The 20,874-nt window shown below is 37.5% G+C and overlaps 1 protein-coding gene across 10 annotated transcripts in view; it reads left to right on the plus strand.

Moving 5' to 3' along the window:
* Nucleotides 1-20,874, plus strand: part of TCF12 (transcription factor 12) — a 170,014-nt gene that overhangs the window by 48,628 nt on the left and 100,512 nt on the right. For all 10 annotated transcript variants that reach the window (XM_061347478.1, XM_061347480.1, XM_061347479.1 and 7 more), the window contains 2 exons: nt 3,426-3,494; nt 14,016-14,118. In XM_061347478.1, the coding sequence (XP_061203462.1) occupies nt 3,426-3,494; nt 14,016-14,118 (172 nt within the window). The remainder of the gene's footprint in view (nt 1-3,425; nt 3,495-14,015; nt 14,119-20,874) is intronic.

The following is a 20,874-nucleotide window of genomic DNA, read 5'->3' on the forward strand; positions in this document are numbered from 1 at the left end:
GAAGTATATGGGAATGTGCGGTGAAAATCATCAAGTGATTTGGCAATGCAAGATCCTTTAAATGACAGATTAGCGTTTTTTAGAGACTCTGACTTTGATATGCTGCTATAGTGATTCAGATTTCTAAGGCTAAAAATTATAAAAGTTAAGAATTTATGAAAAGATGTAACTGTGTACTTGAATGATGAATATCTGTTTTATTTACCTTATGGTGGGAAAATGAAAATGTAAGTAAGTACTTACTCAGGTGTGTTTATTTGAAAAGTGTAGGGAACACTTTCCATTATCGTTAGCCAGCTATAGGGTGTGTTTGTCATGTCAGAGAGCGACTTTTCTCTTTAAATACCTTTCTTCTGTTCCCATTCCAGCCTCATCCATCCTGCTTATTGAGCTAAAGGTTTTTGATAGTATCTAAATATCCTAAAATAATACTGCCTTTTAAATAACAACTCACTGGTCAAAAGCAAGCTTTCTCCCTTGTAAATCACATTCCTTTTCATATTCTCAGTTTTCTTTTTATGAATAGCTACTCCCTGAAAAGTCAGTGAGCTAAGTACCTAATGAATGAATTATTAGAAATGCACAGCAGAACTGATGGGCCTGGTCTAAATAATCTGTTGTGATTTCAGTACTTGTGAGCCAGAAAGCTGTGTTAGCTCTTTTGCAGCTTTCTTTTGCCATGGAATAAAGTGTATAGTCTCCAAGGTCTTGTCCAGCTCACTGGATATTGTTAAAGCTGCTTTCTGACTTTGGAAGAAAGCATTAGGAAGATTTTATCATGAAGTCCTCATTTTTCCATTGGTCTTGGTAAATAAATTATAATAAAAAGATAGGAGACCTTTATGGTTGGTGGAAGCATTTCTGTGAAACACAGAAAGTAGGCATTGTTTGAAAACATCCTGTGTAATTTGATGAGCCTTTAGATGCTTTTTCTACATGTGAACTGGAATCTTACTACGCAGCTTTAAGTAAGTCATATTATTTGGTGTTTTGACACTCATTTATGATGTTGCTGATCAGTTTAAATCAACCATAAATTAAGATGACCTAACATGATTTTGAGCTTGCAATTTATTAGCTATATTAATCACTTTTCTTGTTAGAGGATCAGCCAGCTAACATTCCAGTATTGTGAAGTCAGGGTGCTGGGTGTGTTCTTATTGTTTGGGTTTGGCTGGGACTTTTCTTTTTGGTTGTTTTTGGGTTGGTGATGTTTTTGTGTATGTGTGTGGGGACATGTTTGCTATAACAGAAGATTATGTCATAAGAAATTCAAACACTGGTCAAGAGCTGAACCCTCTACCAACTATACCATTATACCCTAAAGCTGGTAATAAAAGCAGATGTTAGTGCTGTAACAGAAGTTAGAACCACAGAAGAGGTTGTTGTTATTTGGGGTGTATTATTAAGAAAAGCAAATGTAAATGTAGGTTTGCCTTGAGCCCTATAGAAGACTTCTGGAAAAATAGATCTTAAATTCTTATATGGTCAGGTGTATGTCTGTGTAACTTGAACTTAATACAGTATATATGAAAATAAGGGGTGGTGGGGGTGGGACAGGGTAAGACGGGGGGAGGAATTACCTCCCAGCAAACAATTCTTGTGGAATCATAATTTATAATAGCACAGTTTCAGCTAAAGCCAGTTGGATTCTAACCAAACCGAGTATATTGTTAAGAGTTGATGGAATCTATCCCCAGAATATTATTGAAGCATTTGTTCTTCTGCTAAGTTCAGAGGTTTTTCTCTTACATGCTAGTAATTCGAGAGGATGCTGAGAGTTCATTCTGAAGCACCGATTGTTTACAGCTTGTGATGGTTACAGGATTTTTTTGAAAGCAAATATGTTCATTTTTGTTTAAACTGGAGCATACAATTTTAGTAGGTCTTTCTTAATTCAAACTAAATACATCATAAATTGTGTTTAATTTTAGACAATTGGTAGATAACGCTGTCTGATTTTTTTTTTTCCAGAAAGTTACAGACTTTGAAAATCCTGACATGTAGATTTATTTCCCTACTTGTATTTGTGGCTGAATTTAATTATTTTATAGTTTAGCTTTGTGTGCATCAGTATAAAATTTAGAGAGAAAACCAAATACTTGCATGAAAACTCTCTCAATTTATAAACTAAAAACGAAATAATAAGGTTCACGTCTTCCCTCTGTTTCCCCAAACTGTTTTGTGTTCTTTGCCTTCTCTTTCTAAAGAAAAAAAAGTGATTTCTTCCTGTAGTATTGAGGTGGTAGAGTTTTCTTCACTTAAGCAAAAGAATCCCCTGTCAAAAGGCGTCAGAAATGGTAGGGGACAGCACCCCAATAGTCCTAAATTCTAGTGAAAGGTTATTATAAGTTGAGTATCTCCACAAGTGTCTTTGTACATTAATTTTCTTTTTGGAAAACCTGCTAAATGAGATAAATTCAAGAGCAAGCCTTGTGTTAGATTAGACTGCCCATGAAATTCCTCCATGGGGTCAGTTTCACTCTGAGCTGTTGGCTTACAGTCCTAGAAGGTTATAATCTGTTCGGCAGCAGTTCCTTATGGGATCACTGACCAGGTAGTGGCTGCTGCTACGTTTAGGTTTTCCTGAGACACCAGTGTGGTTGGGTTGTCTTAGGAGGCATCAGCCTCTGGTGCTGGGCTTTAAGATTACAAAACATGCATCTCCTTTTATGTAGGATATCATCTTCATGTGGTGAGGAATAACTCCTATCCCACAGGGTCAGGATTGATATTATGCAGCATCAATGTGAAGTGGCTAACCAAAGGAATTCAGAGAGTTTGGCTGGTGAATATCATCTTTGCCCAGGCTTTCAGTACACTTACAAATTTGATGGGATTGAAACAAACCCAACACAGCAATTTTCTCTAGAGGCCCTGCATGAAGCAATAAAGAATGGTTGTCTGGGATATTGTTTAAATGACAACAGTTTTATTTTAAAGAAACCTGAATTCCTTTCACAGGGAAACTTCATTCCGGTGTTTTCCCCAGAAGTCATGAACACTAGAAATACATACAGTCTGTGTACAGAATTGGTAATGCTTAGGAGGCCCAAATTGAATTCATCCCATGGCCATGTTCTTTTGCAAAAAAGTAGAACAAAGGAAATTCTCTTCTGCATTGAAATTGCTGAAAAAGTTCTGCTACTTTGTGTGCTGCCAGATCGGATGACTTTGAGGAAAAGCTGAAATGAGTGTGTGGGTCTGTCTTGTAAGAATATAGATCAGATGTTCTCAGGAGGCAGGGCAAGTGATACACTTAGCCTTCTACATTCCTATGTTATTCCTTGTGGTTAACATACAGAGACTAAATAAGTTATAATTGTTTTACATGTTCAACTTGAAAATTCAGTGCTTTTTTTCCATACTTTCAGTATAGAATGGTGTTCTTGCCCTAATTGTTTTTACTGCTTGCCTGTTCACAGGAAAATGGCAGTCTTCATGGAAAAAGCTCAGACCTCTCCACAGACATAGAAAAGTTGAAACCTCAAGAGGTACTGTTTCTTCTTTTTATCTGCAATGTGGTAATTTGTTTTTAAATCTGCCTGGAGCCTGCTACTGCGGTTTTTCTTTAAAGGTCACAGTACATGGACCAAACTATTTAAGAATTTAAATTCTCACAGTATTGGCTGGAATTTCCAAAGGCACATAAAGATAAGCAATTTCCAATTAAATAGAATTGGAGTTTGGTGATAGTTAAGTACATACCTGTTAAAGCTAATTAAATGAGATGATGGAAGACTGGCTAAAGGAGGTGTTCCTTTTCCAGCTCCTGCTGAAGGTCTGTTCAGGTCAGTATAGATGGTCTGATTGTGTCCAGCAGTGATGCTTAAGGAAGAGTGTAAGTATAGGTCAAAATATTTTGCCATCTTTACTGTCATACTCTCCTGAGACATGCAGTACTTGGGGGCTTAGGAGGTTTCCTGGGCAGACCTGACCGTTTGGACATAGCTCTTACAGCTGTTGGTGGAATTGTTTTCTGCAAGTTGGGATTTATTTTTTTTTTCCTGACTTTGCTTACAGTTTTGGCAATAATTCCAAGTGTTTCTTGGCAAAAAAGTTGATGTTTTTGTCTTAAGTGTGCTGATCAGTGATTTCACTGATTTCCACCATGTTCCTGTGCTCCAAATAGTAATGATTGGTTGTTACTGATGTGCTTAATTTTGTTTTTTTAAGCAAACATCTTTATTTTACATGGCACTTCTGTGTCTCAACCAAATTGAAGAACCACAGTCTATTGGTCTCTGCTTGAATAGTAACTTTTCCTAATCTGTGGTTAGTTCTTGGTGCTGTTCTCTGAATTTTTCTGCTTTTTCTGAATAACTCAAAATTTAGGGTGTTTGTGACTACTTGTAGTAGTCAAGATGAGGGTATACCATCAATTTCTGCATGACATAGGAATAAGCAAGAAAGGAACAGAGAATGAAAGTATTAAGTCTTGATACTTTGACTGTCACTGAGCTCTGATGTTTCAAAAACTGCGTAGAAAAAGAAGATATTTTTCCTTACATTGTACAGTTGGTTACCACATTGTTATGACATTGAGTTATTTTTTACCACGTTCATTTTGTACTCATTTACACCAGACTCTGTCTGCTGTTTTATTACCAATTGCATGAAGAACTTGCTTTGCAATTCTGCACTAACTTTAGTAAGGGTTATTTTAGAAGGGCTTTTTGTGATCAGCAAACTTCGCTATGTCTTTGTTTACCCAGTCTTCTTGATTTATTCATGTAAATGTTAAAGAACACTGGACTGAGTACATTTTTTGGGGGAAAGTGGGGAAAACATACTGATAACTTCACTGTGAAAACTGGTCATATATTCCTGAGCTTGGAGTGGTGTTCATGTATTTTAATCTTGTGATCATTAATTAATTCAGAAAAGCTCCTTCTCTTGTTTTCTGTAGCATTTTATTTTAAGAGTCCCTGGTAGTACTGTATTAAAAACTAACGAACTCTTATTTCAGTAGTGTTTTAAACTAATACTGAAGGCTGAGAACCCCTGCAAACTTGAGAAAACTTTGCGAGGGCCTTGGTTTTCGTTACGTACTAGTTAAACAGTGTTGTAAAGCTGAAAGAACAGTGCATTTTAGTGTAGAGTTGGCTGTGACAGTCTTAAATTTGTGAAAAGGTGCAAGTAGAGAATTAGGGATTTCTGTGAGCAAAATCTCTTTTGCGTAGGCCAGGTGTTTTGTTAGAAAAAGGAATAACTTGAAAATATGTTTCTTGTGGGAGAAAAAATAGGAAAACTATTTATTTATTTATTCATTTATCTATCTATCTATTTATTTATTTATTTTTGGAGGGAACTGCTCTGGGTGGTGATTAGCAAGTCAAGGGAATTCTGCACAGTGCTGATGGTCTCCCTTGTCCTTGAATGATTATAATGAAGCCAATATACAAACCCATGTCACTATTTTCCATCTCTTGTGGTGCTTGTTACTCTTCCAGCTCTCCAAGCTTGCATTTACTTCTATATATGCAACAGTGGTGGATTTTTAGTTATTGTCTTCTGTTTGATGTGTGCAAGTCCCTCCCTTAGCTAAGTGTTGTATTTTTGCACGTGTTCATAATCCCTTGCATTAGAAGGGTAGCTGGCTCTTAGTGTTTGTTGCAGAGGACTGTAAAGCTGCTTTGTGAAAGCCTTGCTCTACTGAGCTCTCTGAGGCAAATTCTGAGGTGCTTGAACCAAGTGGCATGTTTGCTGCACTGCAGCATATGAAAATTTCATCTTCCTGTTGTGAGATGATTCTGAATGTTTTAGCTTTCCTACTTTATTTGGGAGTTGTAAATTATACTCTTAATGTAGCAACAGAATGGTGTTGCCATGTTTTTGGGGATATATATTGCTTTTAATTAAACATCTACCATAGTTTTTATTGCGGTGTGGCTAATGATTGCTTTTATTTCATGAAGAATCCAGCTCTCTGAGGTTTTCTTCCATTGTTTTGGTTTTGTTGTAACATGTCTTTGCAGTAAGGGGAGCAGGTTATTTTTTAATCTGTTTAGATTGCTGTCTGCAAACCAAGCAAATCTAAAAATATTTTTTGTAAGAGATTTCCTTGCTGGATAGTCTTTTTACATAAACACACATCATTTAAACCAATAAAAAATGTAGCATAAATTAGCTGAGGTTGTTCTCTTCCGAAATCTGAACGGTGAGCGTTTTAAATATCTTCCACCATGTACGTTGCACTAAAATCTGAGTGTACATGATTTAACTCGGAAGGTAGCTTCAGTACTGAGTATGCAGTTTATCCTTCTTTTCATTTACATAACTCTGATATATATCTACTTGAAGCCAGAGTTGAACAGATCAAGATACCACTGCTAGATTTAGATGGCTTTGTAGCATTAGTCAACAAGTTGTCAACAGGTAATGCCCTGTGTTGTACGTAAAATACTCAGACATAAATTGGAACCTAAATACTGTGTGCCTCAACTCTTCTTCGCTCCCCAGTAGTACTTTTTGTTTGTGAAAGTCAAAAAATAGTAAGGAACTAGCAGGTTTTGAGATAGGGTTTTATACCTCTTAATCTCAGGTACTTAACAAGAAAGGAGGCTGTTAAAATAGCAAAACAAGAGGGATACAGAAATACAGTAAGCATTATCAAATCTGTGGTATTTATGTCCTTTTTGTCTCTGTTGGTGTTTTTTTTTTTTTTTTTTTTTGTGGGTGATGGAGGTTGGCTGGTGGTTCTGGTTATTTGCTTTTCTTGAGATCTTTTATAAGTAAGCAGATGATTCAGTGTAAAATCCAAGGTAAAATTAAATATTCCATATTCAGTGCACAGGACACATTTGCAAATGCAGCTTGCTTTGTAATCTGATTTATTGGGCAGCACTTCTCAAAGCAAGTTCTGACATGTAAGTTCTGAATGCTTTAGGTAGGTTTTTAAGTATTGTTTCTAAGCATTTATTGATAAAATATTGGCTATACCTGTATTATTTTATTTCCTGCCTTATAGCCTAGGTAAGAGCTAGAAAAATCTGCTTTCACTCCATACTGGAGGAGTGTTCTGGTTTTTCTTTGTTTTTATGGCAGTTACCTGTCTACTGAAATTATTATGGGATCTGTTCACAGACTAGTTTTCCATGTGGCCACGGAATTATCCCATTTCATAATCATGTTGATAGTTGTTGTCTCAGGAGGGGTTAGAGAGGTGTAATTGGCTATTGGTTCTAGCTGTTTAAAATCCGATTCATCATTCACTGAGTTAACTTACTGGAAATTGATTTACAACTGGAGAAGATAGTACTTATTTCAAAGGAGATTCTTTGTTCAGTGTGTTGTGCCCCCCTCTCCCTTCCAAAGTTCTACCAGGTTAAATAAAGTAAACCATGTTTCAGTTGTTCTCATACTCCATTCCTGCACATGTAGCTTTCATCTATTTCAATTTGATGTGTGGAAATAAGTTAATGAAATTTTTTACAGCTCTCTTACAAAGCACATTACGTCTTACGGTGATGCTTGGAGGGTACTTTTGAAAGCTCTCTTGACTTTTCCCAGTAACACCTGAAATCTGGGGTAGTGATATGTGCTTCCCCCTACCCCCGCTAAGTAATATATAAGGCTATGTTTCTGTCTTTAGGATGTTGTAGTGGAATGTTAATACTTGCTGATAGTGAAAGGGAACCAGAATTAAAACTAGAAAGTGTACAGTTCCTTGTTTCTGTTGCAGTTGGGTGATCTCCATCAGCTAACTGCATTAATTCCTCTGTTCAAGAGTTACGCAGTTTTTTGCACAGTAAAGCGAGATGGGGCTGAAGTGCTGCCTGTTCTCAGCAGGCTGGAACATGGTATGCATGGAGTCTGCAGAGGGAAGAGGTGCTTGTTTCATGGCACATCAGATGCATCTTCAGCTCGGTCTCTTAGCCTTTGCATTGTAGCAGGTAACTGGCAGTAATATGAACGAAATGATCTAAAGGGTGTAGGGAGTCTAGCATTCTTGTTTGTCTGCTCCATACACCATCGCCCCCCTTCCCCCCTCAATGTCTGGAAATACTCTTTCCAGAACAAGGTGGTTGTTTATTTCTGGAAGCATACATGATCACATAATCCATAATCTTTTAAATTAGCTAGGACACCTTGGTATGCCTATTGCCCAGAGCCTTGTGTCTAATCTTCAGTCAGTGACTCACCACAATGTTCCTGGGCATAGTCAGTCTCTGCATCTTGCTTTCTTCCCCCACTCCCTCCCCTCTTGAGTATTTTCCCCTCTTGTTTGTCTTCAGAATCTCAGATTAGTTTGGAGAGGCAGATAATCCAAAATAAAGTGGATTTCATCAGTAGGTTCATTGTCATTCATTTATACATTAGTCATTTAGATGACTGTTGCCTGATTCATATGATCATAACCAAATTTAGCTCGGAAGAGACTTCAGTATTCCTGAGTTTTAAAGAATGTTTGTTAGTTAAGGTCAGCCAAACTTGTAAAACTCAAGGAATGGGAAGCAGCCTTTATTAAACTTAATCTTTTGGCCATGTCAAACTGTGAAGTCAACCCTTCATTTAAGTGAAAATTTAATGGTTTAAGTTTAAAGGCAGTAATTGAGCTATATTGTCAGTTGCTAAAATGCAAATACCCACTCACTGATCTGGCAGCTTGGTCATGAGCTACAGCTGGGTCTGATTTTGGTCTGGTTGTAGGGAGCTGTGTAGGAGAGGGCTTGGGGTAAGGGAGGGAGGAACAAGGGAAAAGCGCCTGTGTTCTCTACTTCATGGAGTTGGACAAATTAAATGCTGGGAAGTAGGTGACTGTACGGGAAGAAGTTGTGCCATGAAGTCAATAAATGCATGAGAAAATAGTGTGCCATGTAGTTACAGTGTCTCCAGTCGGTTTTCAGATTTTACCCCAAAGTGGAGATAGGATGTTGTACTTACTTAAAACCAACCAACCAACCAGCTAACTAACTTGAGTTAGAGTCAGGAGTACATTTTTTCTTAAGCATGGACAAATCCTGATGTGACTTCAGAAAATAATTACTAAGAGACAATAGCTTTATATTTTTGAAGTGGAAGAAAAAGGGAGAGGGTGTATCTTCCAGAAGCCCTGGAAGCAGTGCAATGAAAAGGGGTAGAAACAGTGAGCTGAGGAGGCTTTTTGACTTGTTCTTAGGTGAGTTCTCTGATTGACTTAATCCAAAATGTCAGAACTTTAATGGTCGGTGAAAGACACTGAGTTTTAGGAGGTTCATTACTGTTTTATTTTGCAAAATGGGGAATTGACTCATTTTATCAGGCCTTCCCTTATGGTGTGGTAGGATAAATGTGCTGAGGGAGTGTGTTTTCTCTGTTCTAGAGAAACGCATTCTGTAAGCTAATTTTCATGTGCCCTGCATACAGCTATTTATGATTTTGTAAGCAGTCTCATTTTCAATTGGTTTAGTTGTGTTAGCGTACCTGTGCATGGGACATCCTTCTGGTAAAGCCTAAATTACTTGGACACTTGGGGCATCTTACACAGAAGAGGTGGGAATGAAAACTGTTGCAACTGTTGTTGGTTTTTGGTTGTTTGGATTGTGTTTGTTGCTTAGAGAACATCACTCTAATCCAACAAAATACCTGAAAAATTGTTAAAATGTTAGAGCATTCAACATTGAGGGTGAATTTGTTACTCAATTATGTTGCAGAGCTAATTAGCAGTAGTCTTTCAGCTGTGTTTCATGACAGGTATTATTGATGGATGATACTTGTTGCTTTTATTTGTAGACATGTCTGACTTTGTCTTTCTGATCACAAACATGCAGTCAGATTGAAATCCAGGTGCAGAGTGACTGGTGACAACATTACAAAATACAGCAGCATACAAGGTAACAGTCAGCCCCCATTAGACTTTACTGGGGCTCTGTGCTGTCGTACAGAAAGAAAAGGTTTGCCTTCCTTTGGCAAAACTTTGCCTTTCTGCTTGCTTTTGTAGTAGCTATGTAAGAGATAGTCTAAACAAGATGTTTTTGAGTTTACAGTTATGGCATCTAATCACAGAATCACGGAATGGTTTGGGTTGGAAGGGACCTTAAAGCTCACCTAGTGCCAAGCCTCTGCCACTGGCAGTGGCACCTTCCACTAGAGCAAGTTTCTCCAAACCCTGTCCAACCTGGCCTTGAACATTGTCAGGGATGGGGCAGCCACAACTTCTCTGGGCAGCCTGTGCCAGTGCCTCACCATCCTCACAGGGAAGAATCTAAATCCCCCTCCTCTCCCCTTTCAGTTTAGAGCCATTCCCACTTGTCGTGTCCCTTCATGCCCTTGTAAAAAGTACCTCTCCAGCCTTCTTGTAGGCCCTCTTTAGATACTGGAAGGTTATCATAGTCAAAAACAGCTTTCTTTCTGTAGAATAGGGTGCTCAGAACAGAAAATTAAATTTATCAGCAACTCCTATTTTGGAGACTTTTTGCTAGTTATTTGCTAAATACTCAAACTTTGTGCTCTGATGCATGCTAATCCATTGGTATGTTTGCTGGGGAGGAAAGTTGGCAGAAGTGGGGATGTGTACTCAGCATGAAGTGTCTCCTTCCAGCTTTTCTATGTCAAGCTTGCCTCACAGGTAACAGTAGGTAGCAATGCTCCAAAGGGCTTTGGAAGCCCACCTGTGGTCCAAGAATGACATCACGAGTCAGTTCCAGCAGAGCCAGCTCTGAATAGCTCTTCCCAAGGGGAAGAATAGCTTTTGGCATAACTGATTAGCTTGGAGTCTGTATCTAGCTATGATCAAGTGAGTCCGCTTTCAGATGACAGTCTTCAGTTGTCATGAACTGAAATTTCCATCCTTTCTCAGAACGAAAGAATGAGATTTGCCTATATTATTGAGTCTTCCTTAAAACAGATTTGAAAAGGGGCTCTGATAGAATGTGATGCATATAAATCCCCCCCCCCCCCCCCACCTCCTTCTGTTGCTTTTGCTGTGAGGGGTGAGTTCATATGCCAGCTGATGATGTTTTCTCTTCGTTACTCAGTCACACAGGTGGGATATCCTTTTAATAAACCACTGTCCTTTATAGGTGCTGCAGACAGAGTTTTTAAGGATCTTGACTGCATTCCTCTTTAAGCAGTAAACATGTTGTCCATTTATACTATTGTATTTGTTAAATACATTTTTAAGCCTTGATTATATGACTAGAAGATTCCAGTAGATTTTCAGAAGCTCTTGGAAGCTTCTAAAGCTTTTATCTATGACTGATTATAGCTCTCCCCAGTAAACCTTTATGCGGTTTATTATGTAAGTTAACAATACGTATGTAGACAAGTTAACATACATATGTGGAAACAAGGAATGGTATCACAAATGCAGTTTTATTTGAAGTACAGCTTAAATGTGAAGAATGCTCTGAAATACCTCTATGTGGTTTAAATCACTGTCCTTAGAATTCTTCAGATTTTGCTTAATTTGCTTTTGTGAAGTGCAGAAGAAATTCATTAAAACTGCATGTCTTCGTGGTTATTTTGTATGCATTTAATATGGGTGAGTTATGTGGGAATCAGTCCAGGGCTTCTAATCCGAAAGAGAACTCTGCCGCTTGAGCTGATAATCCATAACTCATTACTAAAACTCTGAATAACTCATGTCATGGTTGATAGCCAAGTGAAGACCTCTTTATGTAGGTCTACTGTAGATGAAGGCTGAGAGAGGTTACACTTTGCACAAGTGTAAATTCTGTACTGCGTGACAAAGAATAAAATGCCTGACATCTGATTTTAGGAATTTAATCCAAGCACAGAAAAAAAACAATTGTGCTTGCGTATGCTGTAGAACATTTCCCCCCCTCTATAGTAAATGTTCTGTTTTCCATGGTTTTAGTGCTGTGAAGGGCTTGAAGCATTATTTCAGGTAGATGTAGTTGATTTGTTTAGTGGTGTAGAAATGTAATTTTGATGCTGTGGTAATTGGTTGCAGGGCATTTTGGGAAACTGAGAGGATATGAAAAGAATGTGAGGTAAAGGATAATGTGAAAGAATTCTGATAGTAGAAGGGAGAATGTTCCTTTCTGTGTAAACTACCCATCCAGTTCTCCAATTCCTCAATTATTTGGGGGGGGGGGGGGAGATATGCATAGTAACTTGGGGAGGGGCATTACTGATCTTTGTGTGTTAGGGAGGTTGTACTGTATGATGTATAACCACGTATTAAATGATTCTTGTTACATTTCCAGTAGTTTTATTATTTGTAAATGAAGATCTCTTGAAGATGTCAGTTTCTGGCGTTCATCTAGGTACCACTCCTGGATGTCTGAGATAACGATTCTCTTTCATTGATAGTGTCCTTTCTAGTTTTTTACTTAAAAAAATATATATAATTGAAGTATTGTCTTAGGGAAAAAGGTTTTTAAAACCCCCACAGTATAAGCAGAGCCAAATAGGAAACTACCTACCTAGGAACTGTATTTTTTTCTTCACTCAGCAGCTTTAATTTCTTTTTTGTTTTATTTCAGCATAAAAATAAACCACATGTGGTGACCTTAGCTAGGAGCCACTCCATTTCCTCGGCAGCTGCTGCTGCATGCTGCTTGTCTGACAGACGGAGCTAGGTCATGGTTACCAGAGGACACCCTTGTGGTCATAACCAAGTTGTAAATGTCACTAAGATTGTTTCTGAATGCCTATCACATGTGTATCACTGATTCTGAAGTAGATAAAGTCAGCCGAAGATTCATATGGGGGTTGGGACTCCCAGAAGATTACTTTTAAAGCCAAGTAGCAGCAAGAGTTGTGACATGCATCCATAAGCAGCAGTAGTGATCTGACAGTTATTTAGCCCTCAGTTACTAGCCCTTTGGTAGAACTGACAGCACGCCTGCAAAGATAGTGAGGCCTGTTTCAGCCCCATTAATGTTGTCTTGAATGTGAGCCTGTGGTCTGCAAAAATGATAAACGTTCAGTGATTGATGATTTTATAGTCCCAGGGCACTTGGGATGGTTTCTGGTAGCTGTGAACGGTTTCCACCTCCCTCCCCTTTAACTGGGCCTGAGCTTTAGGTTTCTTTCTGCCAGACTTAGAGAAATTAGGAAGTGGGAATTATAAGATAAGGTTAACAAAATGTTTTTCAAAGCTTTGGCTACAAAGGAGGTGCAGTTTTGAGTGTCAGGTCTGTCGTGTTTTGGTACAGAGTAAGAAATTCAGCGCACATCTGATCAGTCTGAATGTCAAATTCTGTATTCATATCTTTATATGGAAAAGCTGAAAGCATTTTGAAATGTACAAAAGAATTTTAAGTAATTGGGTTAATTAAATAACGTGTGCATCCAAGGGTTTCTGTGGTTTCAGTCTCTATGCCTTTGGTGCAAGCTTTCAATAAGTCAGTGTTTCTGAACTGGGAGAGGGTTGCTCCAAGCCTGCTAAGTTTGCTCTGCAAATGCTAGAAAAGTGCAAAACAGTTTTTCAGTTTGAGTGCTTGTTTGCAAATGGGGTGACAAAGTTGTTTATTTGATCACTGTTTGGAAGTAAACCTTTTGTCAGTGAGCTATGCCATTTAGTAATGTGATAGGGTCAAAATGCCTATTAATCTGTAACATTAATAGCAGGCTGCAAGGGGAAATGAATTCCTTCTTCTCATTTACACTAACATTTTCTCCTAATGTCAGGAAAGTCCTTTCTCTTCCTGACCTTTTTACTGTGTTTTATTAATGCAAAGAGAAACCTCGGGGGGCGGGGGGTGGGGGAAAATCAGTTTGGGGTTCTCCAGACTAATTCTGTTCTCTCAGTGGTGAGCAACTTATCACTAAGAGGATTCAAATATCAACATATCTCAGTATTATTCAATTTCTAGAAATATTGTCCATGAGGACACAGCTTATTAAGAAATTACGTGGTTTCCTTTTGATGGGGCAGAAAGAGGGGGAAAAGGTAAAATACGGGCAGGGAGTAATTTCTGTGAGATGGATGCAAAGCCAACTTTGGTGATTAATGACCGATTGTGACTCCACACATTTAATTAGGAAAGTGTCATTACACTCAATTAGCAGGGCTGCCAAATAATCTGTTTAATACTCTGGTCTCTTTCTTTTTTTTTCTCTAGGGTTTTGCAGACAGTCCTCATTACAGTGATCACTTGAATGACAGTCGATTAGGGCCCCATGAAGGATTGTCCCCGACACCTTTCATGAACTCAAATCTGATGGGTAAGTAGGTAATTCTTTACGAGTATCCCCTCAAAGCCTCTTTGGTCAGAAAGAGACATTTTTCATTCCCTTGTCTAGGCCTGACATGTCAAGCATCTGGAAGTTGCTGTTTCTCATAGCAAGACTACCTTTCCTATTGAAATCTGTTTATGTTGGGCAAATTCCTCGTAAAGGCATTGGGTGGGAGTTTTCCGAAGAAAGAACATCCTAGATTTTCTCGAGTCGATCTAGAAAGCGTCTGTATTTATATTTGATTTTTACATTTCTTGGGTGAATTCTAAATTATTTCAAGACTATCCCTTAACTTTTGTGAGAAGACATCTATATAAATTTTTAATTTGAACATTTATAAAAAAAAGCTTGTTTTTCTAATGCTATCAACTACTGAACCACCTACTAATTTACTTTAGGCTTTTCTTCAGTTAATAATTTGAGGTCTTGCCTCTTAATTTTAGTTCTCTGATTTCTTTGATATTTGTTGTGCTAGGAACATTGTCACTTCTAACAAATAGCTGCAAACTCCTTTTTTGCAAGGCAAATGCTGTTACTGTGTCCAAGCCTGTGGGTGTCCAACATTTTCTATTTTTGAAACTGGCAAAACAAGCAAAATGTGTATCACATGGTGGGTTTAGGTACTGAAAGCTTTTTCTTCATTGCCTGCGCTTGTGCTACCTGAAATGTGTTAATGTATTGATGGCATTTTTTGAAACTCTTCTTCTATTTCAGTTTAGAGCTTAAAAATGTTGATTTTTAAAATATTTGTTGCTTGGCAATACATGGCTTCGGCACAATTTTTTTTTCTTGCATCTTAAACCTGGGATAGCTCTGAATGTTTGTTCCGAGTTTGTACATTTGTCATTGTTTCACTTATATATTCTGTCTTGTAGACATGACCTATTTTGTGATCACAGTATTGTCCTTTTAAGACATAGCCATGGTAATCTAAGTGGATTACCTAAATCCAAATCCTGGTGGTCTGCAATTTCTTTTGGAAATCTTTCTACTTTGCTCAGTCTTTGTTTACTACTTTTAATTTCTCCCATATAGAGGAGACAAAGCACAGCTATTGCTGAAATCAAAATTTTGTTTAAAGCTCCATATATAAACCTAAAATTATGTAAATTGAAAATTAAAGTGTCTGTAGTCTTTGTTTAGAGTGCATGTCAGTTGATAAATGATACTTAAATTTGAAGACAGTAAAGCTAAAATGTAGTTTCCCTTAGTTATTTTGATAAAGCAGAGTAGAGCATCCCCCTAATACGGTTTCAAATATTTTGTCCTTTCTTAAATACAAGAGACTAAAAAGGCAAGTTCCTTCAATTGCTTCTCCAGTGTTTTGATCAGTAGCACGTATGGAATGGCTCTAGGCTTTGTAGTTGACACTGATTTTTATTTTGCAGAAATGCATTGCAAAGTGTTGGTTTCTTTTCTTAAATTTGTATTGGCAAAGGTTAACTGTTCACTTAATTGTTCATGGTTTTATTTTGGGCCATCCAATTTCTAAACAATATGTGCCTCTAAATACCTGAAGGAACTATCTTCCTGGTTTTTCAGTTTTATTGAAGAGATGCTTAGGTGATTCCATTACACATAATAAATTACATCCTTAATACAGATTTGAGAAGACACCTCCATTGAGATTGTTTTGTAGAGAGATCTAATGAATTGCAAGATGTGTATGTGTCAGTTGCCCAAAGCAGTTGTGAGCTGAAATAGTTTTGTAATGCTTTATGGCTAGCAGTTGTTACAGATTTTATTTTGTTGGAGCAATAGTACTTCATTTCAGTCTATATGTAGCAATGAATTCTAGAAAGCTTTCAGTATATATCTGTAAGAAATGTACACCTCAAAACTCTATGCTTTTAGAAATACCCCACCTGTGTTTTTTGGCTTGTCAGAACAAAAAATTATGTTCATTTTACTTAGTTACAGTAAAGGATGCAGCTTTGTATATCATATTTTCACATTAGGTATTTTTGCAGTGTATCCAAACTTGATGCTGAAAGCTTGAAGAGAGTAATGATAAAAGCTACGTAGAAACATTGAGGAGTAGTTTTCTATGTAGTACGTCTGTGTTTATATCTGTTATTGAAAAGAAAATGTGATTTCTTGTAAACTTTCTTAAACTGTGTAATATTTTTTTTGTGTAGCATCAAATTGCGGACACATTCCTATAAACAGGATGAAAACATCCATTTTATTAGCTACTGTAGATGATTTTTCGTGCATCAATTGATTAGTCTGTGATGTTAAAAGGAGATGGAGGCTAAGAACATGAACTTGATGAGCTTATAGGCAGTATCTCACTAGGCTAATAGAAAGATGGAGCATCTGGGGTTGCATGCTGAAGATCTAAGAAACACATTCCTTCCCAACATTCTGTCATGACTGAAATACGTTTCTGAAATAGTTAAAAACTATAAAAAAAAAGAGAAACAACATATTTCACCATTGCTGTCAACACTTAAGAGCACCATTAAAAGAAAAAATTGTGTGTCAAGGGGATGTTGTTATTTTGTGTATTATGTTCAGCCGTAAGCATATTTGCCTGAAGAGATAGCGTATTATAAAGTGGCACTGTCTTTCATGATGGAGCTCTCAAACATTTTAATGATCTTGTACATTGCAAAAGAGGGAAATTTTGTCTAACAAGAGTTGATAATGATTCAATAATGAACAATTTACCACAGAAAGATGCATTTCCATATTCATTTAGATATTTTTTGAAGTGTTTTGCAGAGGAAGTAAAGCTATTATGTTGGATTGGTTAGTGTTCTTCACTAATGAATTCCAGAATTATCCTGTTGATTTGTTAGTATAAAAAAAGAAGGGCCGTTGCTTGTATTCTAAGTAAAACCACTGAATCCTCTTGGCACCACCATAGTCTGTTGGTATCCATAGAGATATGTAGAAAATCAGGCTAAGATATATTGGTGGTATTGTAGCTCCTTTTAGACTGGATAATCTTTGCTTATTCAACACTTTCTGGTTTAATTACATTCTAGAAAACTATTCACAAGGATATGAGATTCTTTTCTCTGTAATTATGCTGCCTTTTAGTATGCTGCTGTTGCAAGTAGAGGTCAGTTTTCGCTAGGACCCATTGAGTATATGGTACTGTATCTTCTGTTTTACTATTCCCTGGTCTTTATTCTACAGAGCTTTTCTACTTCTGCTTACCAGGAAGAAAGCAGATTATTCTTGTATATAGCTTAAACAGATTTTTGTTGGTATGTCCTGAAAATCTGAAGTGTGTGACTTAATTTCCTCTTGAACATGTGTACTTTCACAAGAGGCAGAAAGGATGAAGGCAAAACTTTAGTGCTCCGTGTTCATCATCTGTGTCCTACACAGTTCCACAGGCTTATACATGATAAAATGTCATTACAAATTTTAGTCAATAGTGAATGAAAAGATGGTGGTTGGATGTAAGCTTGCCGTGTCAAAATTGGTTGCTTGATGTAGAGAGAGAAATAATTTTTCAAAGTTTTCTTTAAAGTATACTTCCTTGTTTTACCATTATTTCTTTTGCTAGTTGCTTTACAGTTTAATTTGGTTAAATTTTAGACCTCTGGGTATTTCAGAGCTAGTCACAGGGTTTAAAGACTTGTCAACCAACATAACTGGAAACTGTTGTCACAGGAAACTGAATGTACAGGAATGAAGGATTTTAGATCATTTGCATCTTCCTGGGCTCACTTACTCACTGTTGCAGACCATTTGCAGGGTCATAATTGCTAGCTTATTTCCTATCATCTGTGGACACTGTAATAGTCACCTCTGTTAGTGTCCTAGGGAGGTGGTGACATCTGCTAACAAACTTAACTCTGCGCTAGGTATGGACATAATATTTTATTAGGGTCAGCATTAAGTCTATGCAGGGAAGTCAAGACACGCCTCAGTTAGTATTCTTACAGTAATTAGAGCTATAAATTGTTAAGATTATTAATCAAAATATAGTTTCTTATACTCTATTTATACTGTGAATATAAAGGATAACCCTGAAATAAAAATGTGAAGAAAGCAAACAACGTACTCCTTAGTGAAAGCAAAGTAATAAATTCTGGGGGTTTTGCTGTCTGGATCCCTTGAATGTCGTTTGTATTTGATGTGCTTGAATCACTCGGGTGGTTTGTCATCCGTCTTCACAAAACAGGATTTTATCCTGTATTAAACTGTCTTGTACCAGTGTAGCAGGTGGTTAATAGGTCTGTGTTGGGTAGAAACTGCCGCTTGGAGCAAAGGGTGGCAGGAGCAGAGAAGTGCTTGATGGGTCAAAGCCAGATTCCATGAATTGTCTTTCAAGTTACTGTGAAACTAAAGACTCATTTTGTGGATCAATCATGTAAATGAGTGATTAGTATCTGGACTGGGGATGCCTTCTGATTTTAGAGTTACTGTTCACTTCAGTGACTTGATTGCTGGCTTATGTCGGTTTGTAAGAGCAACAGTGCTTCTGCTAGTGCATCTTTCAAACTAGTGACATTGCTATTTTTGTTCTAAAATCTATTGTTTGGATTGTAAGTTAAGCGTCCCAATGGTAAGTACTTTTAAAGATGAACGTTACAGGCATTTTTTTGAAGTGACATGGTAAATGGCTGAGGCTTCAGTAAGCTTTCCAGTATTGATGGTGTTCTTGAACAGGTGATGTAAGCCTTTTAAACCTTAAATTGCAAAGGTTATCCTTGGTAAAAGGGGAGACTTTTGAACTTCGGGATACAAGTAAAAGAAGGCATTGATCTGAATTATTTCACAGTTAAGAATCTAACTGCCATTCAGGAGAACTGCTGGCTTTCTTTCTCAGTAGCTCTTCAATAAAAGAATTTTGAAATTGCAGAGATAGAGCTTATTATCAAATGGCTTTATGATGGTGAAAGCAATAAAAGGAAGCAAGGGTAAATAGTTACTAAAATGGCAAATGTTAAGCATGATGCCATTATAGCTTTTGCTAGGAATCTTATTTTAATTACCTTTAGGAAAGGAGAGGACAGATGTGAATAGTGTGTTGGCAGGCCTTATACTTGTCCAAAATAGTAGTTAGAGTTCCTTGAATTGACTTCTGTAGTTATTACTAATCTTCACACATGGAATAAAATAGGCATCACAAGGGAAATGATCTTCGGAGATACGAGCAATGGCACGATTGATCTGAAATAAGTTGTGCACAGTTACATCAGGATTAACTTGGAGAATGGTGGGGACAGAATATTTTGTATCCTTCAGAGAAATCATTAGGAAAAACAGAGGAAAACGTTAGAAGAAGACAATAACAAATTAGGGGCACAACAAAGATTATACCAAGTGCTTCAGTTCATCTCATTTTACAAGAGGAGGGCAATAAGTTTAAAGAAAATTGTTAAGGAGAGCTAATAAGCGTCACATAATTACCTGTCAAACATTATTGTAGGCTAAGAGTTCAGAGAAACATTTCTTAGTAAAAAAGGCCAAGTTAAAATCATCCACAGTTACAGTACTCGAGGGTATTGGGCTCCTCTAAGACACTTGTCCACCACAAGCCATAGATTGTCAACTTCCCATGCTGGAAAAGTCTCCTGAAATTCACTTGACAGTAGCTGTTTCAGTATGCAGTTACAGTAATGCACTTTCACAGCATTATGTTTACATTATAGCAAATCATTTATTGTTTTGATTATTAAAGCTAAAAATATCAAGATGCTGGCTCATCTATATGTAATATATCATGGCTGTGTTTCCCAGAGTGTTGCCGTTGCTTCACCCCACTAAAGCTGCATGTCTTGTTGCTTCACATAGTTGTATGGTTTGTTTTTTCTTCTAAGTTATTTTTCCGCAATAGTTGCATATAATGAACCTGGCAAATGGAAGATTTGTATTTACCTTTCCGTGTAAGAATGTTTGTTCTCCTTTTGGCACTGTGCTTAATTGCTTGATTGACCCTTTGTAGATGATACTATAGATCGGCCAGCAGCCTAATGTGAATTTTATAGTGTTTTGGTCTTTATAATGAAAATTTCAAACTCGGAGGACTGTTTTAAGCTAAATTTTAATGATTATTCCTCTCTTCTAGAATTGTGTCATATACATAAATCACTGTAAATTGCAGGTGTGTTCCCCCTCATTCTGTCTCTCTCCCCTTCTGCCCTGTTTTGTTTATTTTAAATACTAATGATCCTTTTGTTTTGGGGACATCTGCCTGTGTCCCAGCTCTGGCATGGCCTTGTCGGTCCTACCTGTAAAACCTTGAAAACCTTGGACCTGGCTTACTGGTTACTGTGCCGATCTGCAGGCTGAAGCTTGCTAGTTATGATGCTTTGTATCTCTTGGTACAGTTTCAGATTTATCTTTTATTTTTTCTTTTTTTTTTTTTTTCCCCAGGTATTACATTAAATAAATACTACTCACACCAAAGAATTGCTCTCATCTGCTCTTCATTTTCCTTTTGTGAAAGCTAATGGGTTTCTGGGAAATTAAATTACACAGTCATTTAGTGAAAGTGCTAAGTGCAGGGCATTTTTACCCTTGGGTTTTTGCTCACAAGAGTGTGTGTTAAGCTCAGTTTTCCCTTCTGTTTACAGTAATATTTCAATCAAATAGCTTTCCTAACATTTCTTTAAACACAGTAATACCTCAAGGCTTTCTGCAGATGTAGCGGGGTCTCGCATCCCCGGTAATGCTGTGCTGTAGCAGGTGTCCGCTTGCACTCACTCCCCCTGGAGAGGCTGATCCTCCTCCTGCCAGCAGCTGTGGCAGAGGGGCAGGCAGCCCCACTCCCTCCTC

This window comes from Neopsephotus bourkii, unplaced genomic scaffold (genome assembly GCF_033783945.1).
Source record: "Neopsephotus bourkii isolate Nb327-2 ecotype Australia unplaced genomic scaffold, CSIRO-AGI_Nbou_v1 NB_318, whole genome shotgun sequence".
NCBI classification, from domain to species: domain Eukaryota; kingdom Metazoa; phylum Chordata; class Aves; order Psittaciformes; family Psittacidae; genus Neopsephotus; species Neopsephotus bourkii.